General features: G+C 36.7%; 1 protein-coding gene across 1 annotated transcript; it reads left to right on the top strand.

Annotated features, from left to right (window-relative positions):
* Positions 1-1,012: 1,012 nt before the first annotated feature.
* TMIGD1 (transmembrane and immunoglobulin domain containing 1) lies at positions 1,013-11,951 on the top strand. Its single transcript, XM_039886524.1, has 6 exons — positions 1,013-1,214; positions 2,798-3,076; positions 6,178-6,456; positions 10,157-10,260; positions 11,259-11,303; positions 11,840-11,951. Exons 1-5 carry the CDS (start codon positions 1,133-1,135, stop codon positions 11,301-11,303), a joined length of 789 nt encoding a protein of 262 aa, XP_039742458.1. The 5' UTR covers positions 1,013-1,132; the 3' UTR covers positions 11,840-11,951.
* The last annotated feature ends 9,789 nt before the right edge of the window (positions 11,952-21,740 follow it).

Here is a 21,740-nt window from a genome sequence, read left to right as displayed (position 1 = left end):
GGATTAATGGCAGTTTCTTAAAGGAAAAGAATATTAGTCTAGGCAGTAGGATGGTAAAAAACATGGTCTTGAGAGTCCTGGGTTCAAATTTTAGCCCTGACATTTACTGTCTTTGGGACCTTGAGCAAATTATATAATTTCTCCAAACCTTTAGAAATGACCTCACGGAGGTTGTTAGGGGCTTAATTGAGATTTGAATAATGTATGTAAAGTGTTTAGCACAGTGTCTGTTGCATGGCTATATTTACAGTGGTACTCTTGAAAGAAAATAATATGACTTTTTAAATTTTTTTAACGCCTACAGCACCTGGTATTCCCAGGTGACCTCTCATCCAAGTACTAACCAGCCCTGACCCTGCTTAGCTTCTGAGATCAGGCACGTTCAGGTGGCATGGTAGACCAAAGAAAATAATAAATACACATTTTTCTAGATGGAAATGGAGAATATTTTAGGGAGAGGGATGGCAGCAGCCAAGACACAGAAGAAGGGAGAAAAGAGGCCTTTATTACTTATTATTTTCAGTCTATACTAGGTCAAGGGGAAGGAGTTTTATGAGGGGGACAGTGGTGGAAGGATGGCAGAAACCATTAACATGTGTAAGACTAGAGAAAATGTTGCAATTGAGTCTTTTCTAAGGTACAAAGTATTGAATCTACGGGATTTGGAATAGTCTCAAAAACTCCTGTTAGTAGAGGGCACCTTTACAAAAATGACCCAAGAGAGGCTTTCAAAACAAGATTCACTTTGTTCAGCAGAGACTTTCTGAGAATGACGCAAGTTTCATTTCTCTTTCTGATAAAATGACAGTCTCAATTTCTCTAGGGAAGTCTGGTTTTACCTTCCCCAGAGCTGCCCTGTAGCTTCCCTATATCTTATAACTTATTTCCTTGTGTTTTTCTTTTTTGTTGTCTTAAAAAATATATCTTAATACCAAAAGTACTTTGAACTGAAGTAGTCAGAACAGGATTGTTTAAAAACTAGAAATAATACCGTTATAATTGGGATGATTCGTCTGGAACTTCATTGTAGGTGCATAATAGATAAGAAAAAGGTTCATAAACCCAGTGTAGACTAAAGTACAGAAATAACTGCACTCTTCCCCCCGACAGATCTGGCTCAAATTCATTAAAGATGGCATGGAAGAGCAGTGGACTAATGCGAATGCGCAGCTATCTTCTCTTAGTGATTTTATTTCTGCCGCACGAGATGACCTGTAAGTTCATATTCTTTTTGGCCTCTTTTTAAATAAAGAAAAATTTCAGATTAAAAAAATGATGAGTGGGCATTGGGACTATCCAAAATTAAATTGAAATGACTACATAGTTAGTATAGCTGAGTACAAGAGTCAAATAACATAATAAAAAATTAAATGGAAAAATATTTTTATGGTTCTGATATTATAAGCAGGGCGAAGGATTCTGTATTCTATTCTCTCCAGAGCCACAGCCAGAATTTTTCTACATTTTAATGCATTTCATTACTAATCATATCCAAAATAATCTTCTGCCATTTATTTGAACATATCACTTACACAAAAATTTTTCCTGCACTTGCTCTCCACCCCAATCTGGAAGTAGCTTTCTCTGGCCCCAGACTTCAAAAGTAATACATAGTCATTGTAAAATAAATTAGGAAATATATAAAAGAACAAAGAAAATTAAAAATCTCCCTAAATCCCATTGTCCAAAGATAAACCACTCAACGTGTATATTCTTCCAGATTAAAAAAATACTAGGCAGCCATCTAATTATTTCCTCTAGTAGTTTATGCTTTTTAAAGGAAAAGCTAACATGTTTACAGAATATATTAACCAATATGATGTAGGGGGCAAGTTTGTGGCAGCTAAAGTAATTTTTAGCTTTTGCTGCTTGCTTCTGAACCAGGAAAGTAAAAACTGAAATTCAAATATGTTACTATACAATGAATGGATTTCTAAAAATCAGAGATGAAAATAAACTAGTATATATCCCGATAATCCACCCCACAACTTGTCTACCCCACAAACCACAGCTGTTTAAACATCTTTTTATTTTACTACACTGCCAAAACAATATTAAAACATCAGAAATGCAGGACCAAATCCTATCATCTAATCAGAATTGTTTACCCATATGCATATTCAATGTTGATATATTCACAGTAATATTAGAGATGCAGTTTACATTCTGCCTATTTACCTAATGTTACATCTTAAATATTTTTCCATTTTGCTGCAGTCCTTTTTCCTTTGTATTTCCCTACTCCCATCCCCTTACTTTGCTACTTCCAACCCCTTGGGATAAACAAGTCCGGTAAGTATTTCTCTACTTTTTTCTCTGTTTTTATCAATCTTATTCTATATATATAGATAGAATTTTTCCCAACACTTTTCTCATAAATGTGTGTGTATGTGTATGTGTGAATGGGGTAGTTCTGTACATACTGTTTTATAACCCAGCCGTTCTCAAATTTCGCTGCACATTAGAATTGGTGGAGGGGCTTTTAAAAAACCCAATACCCAGGTTGCACTCATACCAATAAACAAGAATGTCTGGGGGTGGGGACATGGCATCAGTAAGTTTTTTAAGATTCCCCAGGTAATTCCAACGTGTGACAAAGTTTGGTAACCATCATTTTAACCTTTTCCTTTTTTTAGTCAATAACACATTATAGATCTTTTTTCCTTGTAAAATCATATAGATCAATATGACTGTTTTTAATTGTTGCAGAGTATTCCATTGTACTGATGTAACATAATCTGTTTATGGCCATTTAGATTGTTCACTCTATCTTAATAGTTTCTTCCTGCACTCCCAGGTTCTGTTTTAACTGTGAATGGTAAGACTGAGAACTACATTCTGAATACTCAGCGTGGCTTCCAAGAATCTCTGAACTGTGCTGTTCAAAACCACACTAGAGAGGAAGGACTTCTCTGGTACCGAGAAGAAGGGACAGTGGATTTGAAATCTGGAAACAAAATCAATTCCAGCTCTATCTGTGTCTCTTCCATCAGCGAAAATGACAACGGAGTCACCTTTACCTGCAAGCTGCGGAGGGATCAGTCGGTGTCCATCTCAGTGGTGCTGAATGTCATTTGTGAGTAAGGGGAAAGAAACTGTTAGTCAGTCTGTGTTGTCTGCACTACATAAAGTGGTAGTTGAAATCTGGGTCTAACGAGTGTATGCATTTTAACATTTGCTTGATATTGCCAAATTGCCTTATTTATGCTCGCACAACAAAGTGTGAGAGTGCCTATTTCCCCACACCCTCATGATCACTGAGTTTGAAATTTGCCAGCCTGATAAGAAATTTATTTTTATTTTCTAAATTAAGAATGAGAGTGTTCATCTTTTTATAAATATATCTGCTGTTCATGTTTAAAACCCCCAAAGATGAAACTCTTTGATGGCTGGGTTCTAGAAATTCGTAACCCATTGGTGGAACCCTAGGGGGTTAATGGGTCCTTCAAATGATTTTATGTAGGTGATCATGGTTCAGGTGGAAAAGCTGATTCTACATGAGGGTAGTGTGGATGGCGTGATAAGGGCGATGTGGGATAAGGTGGTAATATGGTATGATTGGTAAAAAGAGCTCTGGACTCAAGCTTAGCAAACTTTTCTGTGAAAAAATTGATGCTATTGCTCCTGAGATTAAAAGGATGAAGAAAATGTGGAGGAATCCAGCTCTGGCAAATACTGGCATCCTGCAGCTTGCATTTCCAGAGTGACTCATTTGCTTGTTTCTGGGCAAAGAAGCTTTGTTTTTTACTTTCTATAAATTAATAAAATGTGATTTTTAGCAAGCTTCTTCCTGCCTACTTTGATAGTATCCACTGTCAGTGGACCTTGGAGGTCTTGTAATCTCTATAAAATGACAGATGAAGAAACTGGGGCTCGGGCTGGGCCCGAATTATCACAGCTGGAGTTGGGAACAGAACACAAATACCTAGGCTCCTAATCTACTATTTTTCCCATTATATCTATGTAAGAGAGACATGGCAGAAATGCCGATAATACGATTTGGTGGCTTTAAAAAATGATTTTCAGTTTTCTAACCTGAATCTACATTTAAAATCATCTTTATAACAACCTCCTAAATATTGTTGTTGCTAAGCACATATAAAAAACAACTGGTCTGTGACTCATAGTGTTAATAACCGACACAAACACATTAATCAATAAATCAAAATGAGCACTTCAAAAGTGACAAGAATAGCATGTACAATCCTGAGAAAGTATTATTATTGTTATGAATAGCAGTTGATAATACACTATTTGGGGGAGTGTATACAGAAACAGGTCTTTCATATGTTGTTGCTGAAAGTATAAATTGAGATTACCTCTTTTGCAATATCTATCAAAACTTAAAGTGTGCCTGCCCTATGACTCAGCATTTCTACTTCTGGATGTTAACCTTGGAGAAACACATGCACATGTGCATGAAGAAACATATACAAGGAATGTTTATTGAATCATTTTAAAATATTTTAAAAATGAAAAAACCTAATGTCCATCAAAATAAAATGATTAAGAGTCATATACTATAACACTTTAAAAGCAATGGGCTAGGTTTCTATGATTCAATGTGGATATATCTCAAAAATATGCAAGTAATTGAGAGAATGAAGTCTTTTATGTAAATCCTTCTCACCCTCCTAAAACAATACAATATATTTCCTAGGAGTACCTTATACGTATAAAAAACTAATTTAATAAAAGATCTGCAAGGGTTTACATCAGACTCATAGCAGTGGGTATTTCTGGGAAGGGGGTCAGGAAATGATGAGGATGGAGTCAAGGAGAACTTTAACTATATCCGAAATGAACTAGTTTTTAAAAAGGGAATACTTATGTACAGCTAATATGCATAAAAATTAATTTAAAAATTTTAAATAAAAATGAACAACTAATAGGACCTGTGGAACTGGTTGGGACTGGTATATTTGGCAATTATGTTCTCTATTCTAGCACCTTCTTACATATCCAAATATCATATAACATCCTTGGATATGGATATGGAATTCAAGCTCATTCCAAAGAGCAACAAAATGTCATTCTTCTGGGAGAGTTATTAATAGCACAGCCTACACAGGGTCTAATTATTCAGTGTTCAGATTATACAAGCTCCTTTCTTCCTCCTTCTCTGCCTTCATCTCTTTCCTACTGCCCACTTTTCAAGCATTTTATTACACTTTTGTACCTTGGCCAGAAAATGCAAAGGGCATGGAAAAGAAGGGAGAATCAGCTCAGCCATTTCTCCCCCTAGGTGTTAGGGATGCAGGTTGGAATTATTTGTGAAGGCAAATGGGTTTGACTATCTATGGGTCTACAACTGCCCTTATCATGGCGGGAGTGGAGAATTGCTCATGCAGAGGGATGAGAGGGACTCAGAAGGCCACGCTCACCTTCCAAAATGCCAATGTTGTTACAACTGGAACACCTTCTGGAAGGAGGACGTTATTTATGGAGGATCGTTGAGGAAATGCAAATATGCATTGGTAAATATGTGGCTAGGGCAAATGTGGTTAGATACATGTGAAAATAGAGGGTGTGAGACCCCCCAAAATCACCACCAGCAGCAGCACCACGATAATAATAGTACTAACTAGCACTGTGGTAAATTCTTTACAGGCATTATCTCATTTAATTTTCACTGCAATTCATGAGGTAGCTATTATCTCATTTTTTAGATGAGGAAACTGAGTAGTTACTTAGCAGTTAAGTAACTTTCTCAAGGTCATAGTAAGTGACGTAGATGGAATTAGGGCTAACTGCAATACCTGCTTTCTTAATATTATACTGTTTTATCCAACACTAGCACAAATTGGTTTATTAACTCTCAGAGAGCAAATACCGAAAGCTTATACTCTTGAGGAGTGTAACAAATTGTCTACTTGGCACAGAGTCATCATTATATATATTTGTTTCACTGTTTGTCTTCCCCACCACATTAGAAGTTCTATGAGGTTTGGAACCGATGTACGTTTGTTTGTTTGTTTGTTTGTTTGTTTGTTTGTTTGTTTTTATCATTGTATCCTCAGTTCCTAGCCCAGTGCTTGGCATACAATAAATAAGTATTCAATAAATTTTCATCAAATGAATCAATAAGTACATGAAATAGACTGAAGAAAGATCTTGAACACTGACAGTAAACTGTTGTTTATCTGCTAATGAAACCTAAATGCTTGAGTCTTGCAGTTCCTCCTCTCCTAAGTGGAGATCAATTCCAAGCAGTTGAGGAAGGCAGTGATGTGAAGTTGGTTTGCAATGTGAAATCCAACCCCCAGGCTCAAATGATGTGGTACAAAGGCAGTAGCATCCTGAATTTAGAGAAAAATCATCACCAAGTCCAACAGACAAGTGAGTCTCTTCAACTGTCAATCACCAAAGTCAAGAAATCTGACAATGGAACCTACAGCTGTTTTGCAAATTCATCTCTGAAAATAGAGACATTGGACTTTCACCTCCTTGTCAAAGGTAACTCCTTTTTAAAATAATATCCAGCACAATGCAAAACTAAGATCAAATGCTCAGTAAATATTTTTCATGACAACGAACGATTATTAAAGTTGTGATTAGCAGCTAGGATTTTCTTTGAAGAATTGTCCCCATCCAAGGAGTTTTCCACTAAGAATTGTAGTCCTTCCTTTTAGGAGAAATATGCCCATTCTATATAGGACACTGCTTTTTGAACAAAGATCCTTTTCTAGAACCATGTGGAGGAGATGATTCTGGTTGGCTTTTATGTAGGAGTATTTCCATGAATTCTGGGCAACAAGGTTTGTAAGAACTGGACTTTCAAGTTCACAGCCTAATGACAAACATGTAGAGAAAAAAAGATACTGACTAGATAAGAAAATGGATCTCTAAAATCATTCCTTACTCTGAAAATGAAACCTATAGGCTAATCAGAAGAGGGGGTAGGAGGAAATGGAGGTAAAAGTTCTTTATCTCGGCTTCATGTTTCATCTACCCAGGTCTATAGCCCTGCAATACAGGGAACAAATGAACTCTAACTGTTTTTCTCTCCTCATATTCCTTTTTCATATAAAAAGAGAGGCAAGATACTTGGTGTAGCAGATGCAGAAAATGCTCATGCACATATTTCCTGGTCTAGAGACAGTATGCTAGGAGCAACCAAACAAGTCGAGGCTCCCGTATCTTGTTAGAACATTATTTACTTTCTTTTTTGCCTCCCTGTGCTCACTCATTGCCTTTCTTGCCAGTTCCCAAGAAGCTAACTGAACACCTGCCAGAAGTGTTAGAATGATGTGATAATAGGGCTTCTTATTTCCTCCCCTTCATGGGGTCTAGGACACCAATAGAGTGGCTGCTGGGGAGAAAAAACCTGCTGCTGGTTGAATGCCCATCATTGTGATTACTGGTGTGTTCAGTTGTTTGTCTTGCAGAGCAGTGACAGTATGCCAAGAAGCTACTTGCTTGAAAAACCAAACCCACAAATGACCTAAGTATTCATGGGTTAGAATCAGTGGAATAGCACCATATTGAAGCCTGTGGCTATTCACCTCCCCCAAGACCACAAAAGCCTGGTTGGTGGTGGCCTCAGGCCATGCCATTCTAACTGGTTTTAAAGACCACACAGAGACTAGGGAATTATACCATCTCTCTTGATTAAGAAGGAATCATGATTGCTCCATGTCACATAAAAAATATACAGCTTGTGTGGCAAACAGGACGCCAGCTTGACAAATTGGCTTCAGAGGGGCAGAATCCTGTTTGGGGTGGAGCTCTTCCAAACCAGCTTGTTTTTCTTATTTCTTCCTGTTTTACTACTTTCTAGGTTGTTGGCTGCCTTTGCAATATAAGCACTCTGCTGCTGGTAGTCAGGCTAAATGCCAAGTTTGTCATGAGTCACTCTCAACTTCACAATTCTACGGGGTAGTTTCTAACTTAGGTCATGCAGAGCTGGAAATGGTATCACAGATCTTTTATTTTCCTTTTTAAATATTATTTATTTGTTTGTTTTTATTTATTTATTTATTTATTTATTTTTACAGATCTTTTCTTGATTATCTGGTTACAAATAAGAGAGTAAAACAGGGCAAGGGGAGAGATGCTATTACACTTGCTAAAGTCACTTTCAACTGAAATTTGGAATCCAAAGTGAGCCAATGAGTCAGGCAATTTATTTAAATTTGTTTATGAAGTGAAAGCTGTCGCATGTAGCTTCATTTTATTCAGCTTGGTAAAAATATTCCAACTTGTGACTGAATCCTGATTTTTTCCCCCTAATTGTCCCACTGTTGCTGCCCTTTATTTTGATATCTTTCCTTGGCACTGCAAGTAGAGCGGGTTCCCAGTAAGATGAAGGCCCTTTGGAGTGTCCCAAGGCTAGCAATTACAGAGCCACAGCATATGAGAAGGCCCATTGAGCAGAGTTTCTCCAGAGGGTTGATGCAACCCACACCCTCATGAGAATGATTTTTAGCAACAACCAAAAGGGAGCAAGAGTAAAGGATGCTTAATCCATTTACTCTCTCAAAATTGTTTTGAGCAGGAACTGGACAAAAATGAAGAAGAAAACAATTAAAAGGTAACTGGTTGATGTGTCATACAACTATGGAGGAATAAAACTTACTTTATAATCTTGAGGCATATAGGGCTTGGACTTTAACATTAGATTTATCAAAAGTCTCCTTCTCCATCTCCTCCCTGCCTTTTACTCCTCATATACTATCTCTTGACTCTGTGTCCTTTATCTCAATCTCAATCTGTAGTTTTTGTCTGTTTAATGTCTGTCTCCTCCACTCAAATACAAGTTCCACAAAGGCAGGAACCTTCCATGTCTGCCCCATTTTTTTCAAGGGCAAGCACAGCACCTATCACACAGTAGTCATTCAGTAAATATCTATTGACTGTATTTCTTCCCCATAAACTCAACTGTACAATAAATAGTACTCTTTATTTTCTATAAATTCCTAAAATTTTTATTTTAACCACTATTGGAACTCCTTCCCCTCCTTGGATGACATCAGAATACAGGGACTTAGGGTGATTTAAATACCTTTGTTGACCTTAAATACTCTTACTTTTAAAACTTTCATCCCATATCATATCAAACATAGTAAAACAAAGCATATTAAATATACATTTCTTCTGTAAAAATTTTGAAAAGATTTTTATAACTTGCCTATATTTTGAATTTTATTATAAATAAATTATTAATGTGGTTCTTAAGGTTTAAACATAACTATAACTTAACAGTTGGGTTATAGTTAACAAAGAGTTATGTTTTATTGATTTTTTAAACATTTATTAATTTTGATTTATCTTGCCATTTTTTACGTATTTTGGAGCCAATACTTTTTTTCAGATCTCAAGTGTTTTCAAAGGCTCTTAGAAAGCTTGCAATTATAGGCACCTGTGCCCATAGTGCCTGGTGAACAAAATAGCTCTGAGCCTACCTGGTGTTCAGAAAACAAGGAAATGGGCTTTCATTTCCAGGTTGTCATGGTTGCTACTGATCTCTTCCTAGTCCAAGTTAGAAGTAGACTCTCTGTTCTTCCATGTGATTTAAAGAGGTGTGACTATTCTTTGGCAAGGTTGGGAAGGCTGGTGCTTAGAACACTGCTTCCTTAAAGGCATCATGCAGCCACCTTCTGTAATATTTTGTCACCTTCTTGGGGCACTATCACGGTACAGCTACAAGGGTCCTCACTGCTCCTGGGGGCCACAGACCTCTCTCCTCTTAGTCCAGCAGGCTTTTTACCTTTTCTCTTCTTGCTCTTAAAGCTCTCTTTCTACCTCTCAAAATCTTTTGGGATTTTCAAAAGGCAGGCCATTGACATCGGCCTACTTCTGCTTTCTCCATGGCAAAAATTATGAATGAAGGAAGCACAAAAGGTCTGATGTCCTGTTTGAGAGAGTTAGTCATACTATCATAGATTAACCATCCACAAAGGAATGGATTCATGAGCTGTCTCTACCAGTTATTAATTCTATGACTTTGGAAAAGTAAACTAACTTCTCAAAGTCCCTGGTTCCTTGCCTGTAAAATTGCAAATAATAATACTTAACTTTGGGGTTGTTGGGAGGATTTAATTAAGAGGATGATATATGTAAAGTGCAAGGCAGCATGGCTGGGACATATTAGAAGTACATAAATTAGAAGCATATCAGTGTGAGTTCTCATTCCCTGTGTTTGCATTTTCAACAGACAGAGCTGTGGCTGTACCAGTAGAACCCATTATTGCTGCAAGTGTTGTGGTCTTTCTGACACTGTGCTTTGGACTGATTGCTAGAAGAAACAAAATAATGAAGGTATTTAAGTATTCTAAACTATTTTAGGTAAAAAGTTATCTCAATAAAGGTAGAGAACTAGCTATATAAGTGACTAGAGTTAGGAGCCATACTTGGACAACTTAGTCTCTCTACAATGAGATCTAACATGGAAGTTGCTCAAGGGAATGAAAAAAATTGTATGTATATTATGAATACAGATTTATGAAGAATAGAAGTGCATATGGATAAGCCCTGTAGGAAAATCGCTGTGGTGTTAGGGGTAGGGGATTGGGAGCTGATTTTTCTACCTTTTATTTTCTCTTTATTGTTGTTATGGTGACTTTGGTATAATATATAAATATAGAAAGCATCTGCTCTGGATTCAGAGATCTGCATGAAAAAGATGGCACTTGCCACTAGCCTCTTGAGTACAACCATAAGCCCTGGATGTGGTGGGCTAGAGTTTGAATTGTTGAGTAGTTAACCTTGTTGGTTAGCACGATGTAGAGTGCATGCATACGTAGGTTAATGCCAGGTATTTGACTCCACCAGTTAATCCATTGGCAAAGGGAGTCAAATATGGCAGAAAACCTCTTAGGAAAGGCCAGTGTGGCTGAGGCTGAGTTCATTATCCAGCAAAAGTCATTCTCCATGAAACATACGGTTACTGGGTGTTATTCAGGACAACACGTCTCCCAAGAAGAAATCCACCCATCCCTTGTTCCAACCCAAAGCAAATTTTTCCTACAAAAAAAGAAATGCTCAACTCCTTAAGAATCCTGGAAGCATTTTGATTTAAGAATTACATCTTCTCTATGTTCAATAAAAATGATTAATGTGGCCAAAGAAGTAAGACCTGGAGTGCAGAGGTGGCTGTAAATATTTTATTGTTGCTATGTATTGGTGTGTATTTTTCTAGTTAGGAGATTAACAGACATTTGAGTTTCCTGTCCCTTGAGCCACCTTGATGCATTCAAAATGTTTAGCCATGGGATTTAGAAAGCAGGCAAATTTATTGCCCTTGTGTTTGCCTTTAGCTCTGCATAAAGGGTCAAGATCCTCAAAGAGAAACAGCTTTGTAAGTAAGTATTCTGGGCTGGGGCCAATGATTTGTCATAAGCAGATGGGTAGCAATGGTATGCATCATAAAGCCCATCCCGGGCAAATTCCTCCTGAGATGGGAGGTGCTGGAAGGTGAAGGGGTTCAGAGGAGAATGGAATAGTGGAGGAGAATTTGCCTCCACTTTAGAGGAAGACAGGTGAGGCAGGTTGGAAGGTTTTCTAGAACTGAGAATACCTTTGGTCTTAAGCCTACTTTCTCTTTAAGCAATTTTGGGGCAATGCTTGTGCAACTGCGTTTTATTGCTCTATAATATACATATAGCTACCCCAAGGGAAGCTACTGCTGCATTCTCCTTCACAGCAAGGTCAGAAGCCACATTCCTCATCCTAAATCCTGCCTTCTCTTTGGAGCTGCCTTTGGTCTATTGGCTCTGGCACGTGTGAAGTGGGCAGTGGGTAAAAAGAACATAGGCATTCTTTCCAGGAGTATGAATTTTATTTTTATTTTTTTTATTGCTATGATTATCATTATAATTAATTTCTTGGTTGATTTCAGATGAGGACGCTGAAATGGCATCTAATACAGCAAGAATTGTCTATCAGAACCTCCTTGATTTATGTAGTCCCATCTGTATTTATTGCTATTATTAAATTCACTTCTGTCAAATTGTCAGAGATTATGAAGAAGTGTTTCATTAAGTACTTAACAGTAGTTGTTATGACTAATTTAATATACTTTCAGAACAGTTTTAGGGAGAAAGCTGTTAAGAATGAAAAGATTTTATTAAGTCTTCTTCTCGAAGGGTATGTTATTTGAGATTCATTCCAAAAAGGTAGGTAATCATTTACCATTTAGAATATATTTTTCTAGGTAAGAGATTAACAAATCAGTGCAACACACACACAAAATATTGGGGAGGGAGCAACACAGAGTGATAAATTTTTAAGTGGCTAAGGGAACATGTAAAAAATATCAATTATCATCTACCGTCACTGTTGTTTTAGAAAAGAAATGTTTTAGAATTGAAAAAGGAGGGATATAATCTCAGAATGTAAAATATTCCCTTAAATGGAAGACATTTAATATTAAAAACTTAGCATATGTCCTTATTTTCGTGGTTGACAGTCACAAACTTTGTGAGCTTTATGTAGTGATGAAGATGAGAACAACAGGAGACAGGGGCTGGTCAGCGTGTTTATTTACAAGTATCCTTTGCCTCCTTTTGCATAGTTATCTACATAGATCTAGCTATATCAATTATGAGTCAGCCTGTGCTCTTCTCATATACCTTGTAGCTCTTTTATAATTTATCACCGACTTTCTCTGCTTCCATTCTGTCTTCATTTTGTCCCCCATAAGAGTCTCTGCTTCATTTTCCCACACAACTGGCCCAGGTTAGGAGGAAAAGCAGACCTGGCTAGAAACACCTTAATGTTTACGCTCCCTTCCTCTATCTTAGAGAAAAAAATTTTGCTAATATTGCAGTAGCTAAAAATTCCACAGTGAGAGAGGGAGGGAGAAAAGGAGTGGGGCGGGGAGAAAGAGAGAGAGAGAGAGGAAGAGAGAGGCTGAGACCATTAAAGACTATAGTTTACAGATTTCTCAGTGTTCTTGGAGGCCCTAGCAGGTTTTTGTGGGGAAAAGTTCAGATCATATCTCTCATTCAGGGTTTCTCAAAGTAGAATTTGGAAGGCCTGTGAAAATGCCGTAAGGACAAGGTAGGAGGACTGTGAAAATATGAAAGTTTAGACAATTACGTAGAAGCCTACAGACCATAAAGAAAAAAAATCTCAGGCAATGGTGGTTTGGGATAGTTTAAAGTGGAAGAGGAGGCAGAAAAATCTCTCATATCTAATTGGACTTGGGATCAAAAAACCTGAGTTCCAATTCTGGCTGTGTTTCCTTGAGCAAGTCTTTTTTCCTCTTTTGGGCCTTTGGAAAATGAGAAGATGGGATTAGGAGAAGGATTAGGATTAATTTTCATGTTACTTGAAAATTCTCAACAGATTTCCACATAGGTTAGTTAAATGCTGGAAGGAAGTGGCATGAAAGAGGTAAAATGTAGTACCTTTGCCCCATCTAGAATTATGAATCAATTTTGTTCTAGGATATGTGACAATCCTTGAGAATTACAGGTCATTAGTGAAGAGTTTCTTCACCCTTATAAAATACGGTGACCTTGTACATTAGCACAGACAATATTAACTAGTTTTAACAGAGCACAGCAATATCACAAATGGTCATTGCATTTCATTTTGTCTTAACAGTTTTGAACAAACAGAGCTTGTATTAAAAACTATGTCTATTGTTTAAAATTAGAAGTTAGACTAGAGGCTGACTGAGAAGGACACGAAATTCAAAAAAATCCCCCATAGCTTTTCTGAAAATGTCTTTTAAACCTACTATGAGATACCTGAAATTCTAACATTTATTCTTCTGGTTTTTGACTCTTAGGACTATAAATACCAGTGGAAAAGAGACAGACAAAGGCAGTTGCTCCCTTTTCACCTTTTTACCAATAAGGACATATTTTATATGATTTTTCTCTTTCTCAGGCCCCATTTTTTGAAAAAACTAGTTTATCAAGCAAACTTTATTTATTAAATAATAGTACTCTATTTTCCCAATTTTAAAAATATTTATCGATGATATCTACTTGCCAATCTAAATTTTTTTCCTGGCAATACAATTATCCAGTTCATGTAAATCTACCTAAAAGCAAAGAAATCTAGTACTTTAGTTAACCTGTGCAGTCTTTTAGAGGTTAACAATATAATCATTGACAATAGACTTTTTGGATCATTGAAAATGGCTTACAAATTCCCTCACCAACTTTACCCCTGTCATCACCATCATCATGATCACTTTCCTAAACCTATTGTCCAGAGGTCATAAACTCAAATTCTTATAATAGTCAAGCAGATCACTGAGTAAAGCCGGCTAGATGTAAAACAGGGAATAGAGAGTACTATGGCAAATAGAGAGCACAACAGTTATCATTGGGGACAGATTTGATTTTTTAAAGAAGTCAGAAATCTGAATTTTATGTGTAATTTTCTTAGTTAATTTTGTTTTAATTCTATATGTCTAGGGGTAGATGAATCCTCTTACCCTAATATATGCCATTCTCTGTTAGGTAAGTTTACAACCCAGTGTTGACTTGGGCTTTCATTGTCTCATGAAGATTTTTGTGACACAGCTCTAATATTTTTCACTTATAGCCTCCTCTCCCCCCGAACTCAGGTATGATCACAAGGAACTAACTTAGAACACAGTTATACTGTGCTGAGGACTTTATTTGAGATTTGATTCTGTAAACAACCCTGTGAAGTAATCACGATTATCCCAACTCTGATGATGAGGACACAGGCTCAGAATGCTTAACTAATTTACCAAGAGTGACTAAACTGAGAATCATACCAAGCTAATCCAAAGCCTGGGACTGGAGTATGGCAGAAGATACCATAGAAGGGGCAAAGGTTAAATAATAAAGACAAACTTCACCTCTCCCATAATTTGCCAAGAGTGATGTCAGTATCAATCCTACTTCTAGTGATCTGTGGAGAATTTATTTTAGTAAGTAAAGGAAATTTAAAATAATCTTAGCTAAAGAGTGTTTTGAAAATGTTACAACACTCCTCAAGATAATTTGAGTGAGGTGTTGCAGGATTGGAGCTGAGAATTACTGCTCTAAATATTTTCTTGTCCTTCGATGATAATAATCACCAAAGGGTTTGCATAGATAATTTCTTATTGGTGCAACAACCCTAAAAGGTAGGTGTTGGAATCCCATTTTACAAATGATGAAATTGAGGATTAAAGAAACAAAATAATTTGCTGAAAGTCACGCAACTAGTATGAGGTACAGCAGCTAGAATTCAAACTCAGGGTAGTCTTACCCCACAGTTCGTACTCCTTCCTCTACATTGCACTGTCCTGGGAGAGGAGATGGGGATAAAAGTACTGGAATGTGATTGAGTGCATTTTACTGCTTTAGAGGTTTGGGGGTTATAGCAGAGATATTTATCATTCACTGAATATCCTTGTGCTCTTCACATTTTCCTGTCCCCTTGCCCTTAGACAGTCTATGTGACTAGTTCTAGTCAAGGGGCTATGGATAGAATTAACGGTGTCACTTCTGGGCAGAGTGAAGCAAAATGGGTGCATGTTCTTTAGATGCTTTCTTCTCCTGACATGGCAACTGTGGAGAGATACTGGAGCCTGTCAACCTGATATTCTGAATTACTATGTGGAACAAAGCTACCTTCTCACATGTAAGTGAAATAGACCCATGTGTTAAGCCACTAAATTTTAGGGTTAATTTGTTACTGCAGCATAACTTAACCTATCCTGACTAATGCAGGTATTTTTATTATGATAAGAATTCAGGAGAAAGTTTCATCTAGTTTGATGAAAGAATGCTTAATTTCAGGGGCAAGTTCATAATAACCCTGATCCTTCCCATCAGGGACTCTAAGTCATATAAAATGCTGAATAACCTGCAATAAAATAATGTTTTTTTCTTTTGAATAGACATATCTATTGACAACATGTCTTTAAAAAACAGAACAAGCAGTAGTGCAAGCCAGAAAAAAATTAATTAATTTGTCTCATTTTATTTAAAAAAATCCAAATTATACTTAGTCTCATGCCAGTGGCTATAGAAAACAAAATCTATACATTAATTACAGATTCTTTAACACTGAGGTAATCTTTTCTCAAAAGTCTTTCTCTGCAATATCAAAGTTGTATAGCAAACAACTTACATTTGGATAGTTTTTACTTATGTAATACTGGAAAACCTGGAGGACACTACTGAGAATTCCCCAAAACCTGAGTTCTCAGAGAATTTGTGTATATATCAAGAAAAAAAATTAGAGATCTGATGTTCTTGTCAATAGATTCCTACAGTAAAGTGTTGCTCTAGAAACTCATGAATTATTTGTCTTTATTTCTTTGGATGCTCTTCATAGCAACAATAGTGTCAGCCTCTGTTTAAATTATAGTTATTAAGAAAAATCTTTTACATTCCCATGTTACCTTATAGTTTAGAAAACATTTTTGCACATATCTTGTTTCATCTTCACAGACATATTGTGAGATAGGTAGTGCTGTCATTATTTATGATTCACAACTGTAGATACTGAAGTCCAAGCTCACACAGCTAGTAAGAAGAGTCACTCCTCTCATCCTCCTGCCTTTTGCCTCTAAGTAGGTACTACAATTGCTCTCAGTTTTGTACAGGACAATCCTTCAGCCCTTTTGCCTTATGGGCGATCGCTATGCTATATGCCAGGAAGAATGGAAACAGGAGAAGAGAAATTAAATTAGCACACACAATTGTTAGGAATTGTCGAAATTTAGTTCTCTGAGTTATCTAAAGTAGAGTGACATCACATAACAATAGTTACACTCCTATAAGCACTTAACCTTGAACCGTCCTAAGCTCTTTAAATATACTGTAACTCACTCAATTCTCATAACAATCAAATAACAAAATTCCTATTTTTATTATATCTATTTTATAGGGAAGAGAAACTCAGACACAGAGAATTAGGCCATGTGTTCTGCGTCACAGCTTCTTAGTGGCTGGATCAGGATTTAGATCAAGGCGGTATAGTGCCTGGGTCCCTAACCACTAGGCAAAATTGCCTCTTACATTAAGAACTAACATATAGTACAGGAAAAAAACATATATTGTCTCATTTAACTCATATTAGTGACACATTTAACATCTGAATTAAAATAGAAAGTAAACACAGGGAGATAGAGAGGAAAGGGAGAATGGGTTTTAAGAAAAGGTGGGTGGAGAGAGTGAGAGAAACAAGAAGAGCAACTTAAAAGTGCCTGCTATGAGGCTTCCCATTCAAATCAAAGAATATGTGCCCTGAAATAAGCAGAGACGAGGAGAATCAGTTCCCGTGGCCAGCCTTAATTCTCTCGTGGATTTTAAAGTTGTGAGCATCTCATGTACTAAAGATGAGTCTAGTGTTCAAGGATTTGCATTTTTCTTACAACATGGCCCCTAAACACAAGCCAACTACTTCATTTGGTTTTCACTAGAACTAGTTCATTCTGTGCCATACTCGAATAAAAACCTGCTCTGCTGTGCTTATTAAGAGGAGATGTTGAAAGTGATACTTTCTCAAGAAATTTCCAAGGATAATTTTTACATCAATCAATTTTTGCCTGACTCTGGAACTTAATCCTTGAGTAAGCCACAACCCACTTGTATCATTGAACATGATCAGGGCTGAAGGGAGTAGTTGGAGTCGTGTAGTTTATAATGCGACTCTGCTGTATATATTCAACGTTGCTCATAGAAAAGTTTTAGCTACCAGATGTACACGGAGCTACCAGATGCACGAACAGTTGCTTTGAAAAACTGATCTCTCATCCTGGCTTGGCCACTAATGATCTGCTCACCACAAGGATATCACATAATCTTTCAGAGACTCTAAACTGAGGGACAAGATGAGAAGATAATCTCTAAGATCCTGTAAGCCTTCATTTTATATGATTGATATTAACATAAATTTAAAAATAATGAATCAACTCTTAGGAGGACTTACTACCTTCTTGTGTGTCATTTTGCAAACTGTATGTTACTTCTGCAACAGATTCTCAGCTCCAAACAGGTCATTTTTCTCTCCAGCTGTCATTTGTAGGTTTTACAGGCGGCTCAAGAGCATCATTTAAAACATTCCACCAAAAAAGATATAAACTTTGTTGTCGCTAAAGAATCATAGCCTTGAATTCCTGAATTTTATAGTTATGGCACTCATAAAAGTGTTTAATAATAAACTTGGATTACTTGGAAATCATCTAAAGGACTTTGCTCCAATTTGAGATGTGGATCATATTTGTTTTTAAGAAAATATTTAATAATTTATTAACAAGTTCATATATCTGCTAAAGATTTCTATACAATATCTTTTCCCCCGCTTTAATTCCCCCCATTTCCACCCCTGACCTATGGATATTGCTGTCTCCCTTTTTTTTAAGAACTGGATCTCTGAAGGCAGGGTGTTGCCCCCCACACGCTCACAGCGCACACCCGGAGCCTGGCGCACCCGGGGTATGGTCTGTGGCTCCACCTGGGGCGCGGACCCAGGACTTCCTTTGTGTAACACAGATGTGCTAACCATTACACTATGGAGCCACCCCCTACAATATCTTTTGATCACTCTAAATGTAGGCGTAATTCATTTTATGATTCCACAGTGCTATAAATCATCTAATTAAAGCTTCTATCATTGATCTTTGTTGGTCACATTGAGGTCATCATTATTTCTACCTATGTCAAACAAATTAAAATGGGCCAATGTGAGAACTTAACAGCTGCATATGTATGTGCCTAAGAAAAGCTTCCTGATTATGTTCCATTTGTCAAAACCTAGAGTAAAAGTGTTCATAACCTAAATCATCTGCCAATGGAATATCATCTACAAATGATTGCTTTGTTGCAAGTTTAAAAATAACACAGAACAACACTCAGCAATTTATAAATCTGCAGGTTTATTGTTGACTGGCATACCTAAAGCACTTAAATTTCAAAATGCTTTCACCTGCATTATATCATTTGATTCTTGGGCTTAGAGAGTTTAAATTCTTAGTCATTGGTTTCAGATACCTGGATATATATCCTAACTCTACCCCTTTACTATCTGTGTGATAATGTGTAAGTTTCCTAACCTCTCTGTTCCTGCATTTCCTCATCAGTAAAAAGGAAATAGTAATAGAATCTACCTCCTGGCATAAGGTTATTGTGAGAAATAAATAAGCTAAGATTTGTACATTGTAAGACCTGTGGCATAGTAAGCACTCTATAAATTTTAGCTATTATAGCTAGTACTCAACTTTTCAGAAGAGGAGACTAAAACTCATTAAATGATTGCATATGCCTATAAATAGTAGTTAGGACATAGTAAACACTCTATAAATTTTAGCTATTATAGCTAGTACCCAACTTTTCAGAAGAGGAGACTAAAACTCATTAAATGATTATATATGCCTATAAATAGTAGTTAGGACATAAAACCAGGTTTAATAGCCTTCAAACCTTGGCCTCTTTTCTTAACTACATGCTGCCTTTCTTATTTAACATAAGAAATCAGGTTTTCTAATTGAAAGTTTTTAAGGAACAAATTATTTTCTTTCCAGTTCTAAAAAGAGAGACCAATTCTTTTCATCTACTTTCAGGATGAGAAGCATGATATCTTTTTTTTGGTTTTTCAATTATCCTGTAAATGTGTTCAGTTTTACTTCTATCTAATGAATCGTTCTTCTCGGAACAAGATCAAAAAATCATTAAATGAAAGAAAAATAAGTTGAGATACAAAACTGGAAGTCTGATGAGAAAATAGTACAAAGGGTACGTATTGAAAAATGTGGATTTGAGGGTGGCTCCACAGTATAGTGGTTAGCATGTCTGCTTTACGCGCAGAAGGTCCTGGGTTAGTGCCCCAGGTAGAGCCACAGACCATGCCCCAGGTGTGCCAGGCACCCCCCCACCCCCACCCCACCAAGTGTGTGTGCCGGGGGCACCAGACCCCGGGTGCATGCCGTGAGCGTGTGGGAGGAGATGCCAGACTTTAAAAATCCAGTTCTTAAGGGGAAATGGCAACATCCATAGGTCAGGGGCGGAAGTGGGGGTGGGGAATTAAAGAGGGGGGAAAAAAAAAAAGAAAAATGTGGATTTGAGTCACCAACTCCTGCATGTTAACTTCATTTTATAAAGATAAAATTGTTTATTTTTTTTAATTACAGTTGACATTCAATATTATTTTATATTAGTTTCAGGTATAGTGGTTAGACATTCATATAATTTACAACGTGATTCCTCTGACTACTCTAGTACCCCCTGGCACATAATGTTGTTAACTATATTCCCTGTGCTCTACTATACATTCCTATGACTATTTTGTAACTACAAATTTGTACTTCTTAATCCTTTCAGTTTTTTCACCCTGCCCCCCAAATCCCTTCCCATCTGGCAATCATCAGTTCTCTGTATCTATGAGTCTATTTCTGTATTGTATGTTTGTTATTTTTTTCTTTATACTCCCCATATAAATGAGATCATATGGTATTTGTCTTTCTTTGTCTTGACTTATTTCACTTAGCATAATACTCTCTAGTTCCATCCATGTCGTCGCATATGGTAAAATTTCTTTTTTTATGGCCAAGTGATATTCCATTGTATATATGTACTACTTTTTCTTTATCTAATCATCTACTGGTAGGCGCCTAGGTTGCTTCTGTATCTTGGCTATAGTAAATAGTGCTGCAGTGAACATAGGGGTGCATATATATCTTTTCAAATTAGTGTTTTGGATTTCTTCAGATAAATACCCATAAGTAGAATTGTGGGTTCATAAGGTAGTTCTACTTTTAATTTTTTGAGGAACCTCCGTACTGTTTTCCATAGTGGCTATACCAATTTGCAATCCCATCAACAGTGCACAAGGGCTCCCTTCTCTACATATCCTCGCTAACACCTGTTAATTTATTGATGATAGCCATTCTGACAGGTGTGAGGTGATATCTCATTGTGGTTTTAATTTGCATTTCTCTGATGATTAGTATGTTGAGCATCTTTTCTTATGTCTATTGACCATCTATATGTCCTCTTTGTAGAAGTGTCTATTCAGGTCCTTCATCCATTTTTTAATTAGATTGTTTTGGGGTTTTTGGTGTTGAGTTGTATGAGTTCTTTATAAATTTTGGATATTAACCCCTTATCGGATGTATCATTGGTGAATATTCTCCCATTCAATAGTTCGCCTTTTTGTTTTGTTGATGGTTTCCTTTGCTGTGCAAAACCTTTTTAGTTTGACATAGTTCAATTTATTTTTTCTTTTGTTTCTCTTGTCCAAGGAGAGATATCAGAAAAAATATTACTAAGAGCAATGTCAGAGTGTTTACTGCCTATGTTTTATTCTAGGAATTTTATAGTTTGTGGGCTTAACATGTAAGTTTTTAATCCATTTTGATTTTATTCTTGCATATGACATAAGAAGGTGGTCCAGTTTCATTTTTTTGCATGTATCTGTCCAGTTTTCCCAACACCATTTATTGATTAGACAGGCTTTACCCCATTATATATTCTTGCCTCCTTTGTCATAGATGAAATGACCGTATAGGCATGTGTTTATTTCTGGGCTCTCTACTCTGTTCCATTGATCTATGTGTCTCTTTTTATGCTAGTACCATGCTATTTTGATTATTATAGCCATGTGGTATAGTTTGATATCAGGTAGCGTGATACCTCCAGCTTTGTTCTTCTTTCTTGAAATTGCTGTGCCTTTTGTGGTTCCATATAAATTTTAGGATTATTTGTTCTAGTTCTGTGGAAAATCTCATGGTGTTTTATTTGTATCTTCTTCAATTTCTTTCTTCAATGTCTTATAATTTTCCAAATACAGGTCTTTTACCTCCTTGGTTAAATTTATTC

Source organism: Pteropus medius, unplaced genomic scaffold (genome assembly GCF_902729225.1).
Source record: "Pteropus medius unplaced genomic scaffold, Ma_sr-lr_union100, whole genome shotgun sequence".
Classification (NCBI taxonomy): Eukaryota; Metazoa; Chordata; class Mammalia; order Chiroptera; family Pteropodidae; genus Pteropus; species Pteropus medius.
Note: the sequence above shows the minus strand (reverse complement) of the source record. Positions and strands in the feature narration are given on the sequence as shown.

Bases quoted from the DNA above. Each gene is read 5' to 3' on its own strand.
- TMIGD1 (XM_039886524.1), top strand. From the start codon at position 1,133: ATGGCATGGAAGAGCAGTGGACTAATGCGAATGCGCAGCTATCTTCTC. The intron at 3,077-6,177 runs GTGAGTAAGGGG...TGAGTCTTGCAG, and splicing joins AGTGGTGCTGAATGTCATTT to TTCCTCCTCTCCTAAGTGGA. The intron at 10,261-11,258 runs GTATTTAAGTAT...GTTTGCCTTTAG, and splicing joins GAAGAAACAAAATAATGAAG to CTCTGCATAAAGGGTCAAGA.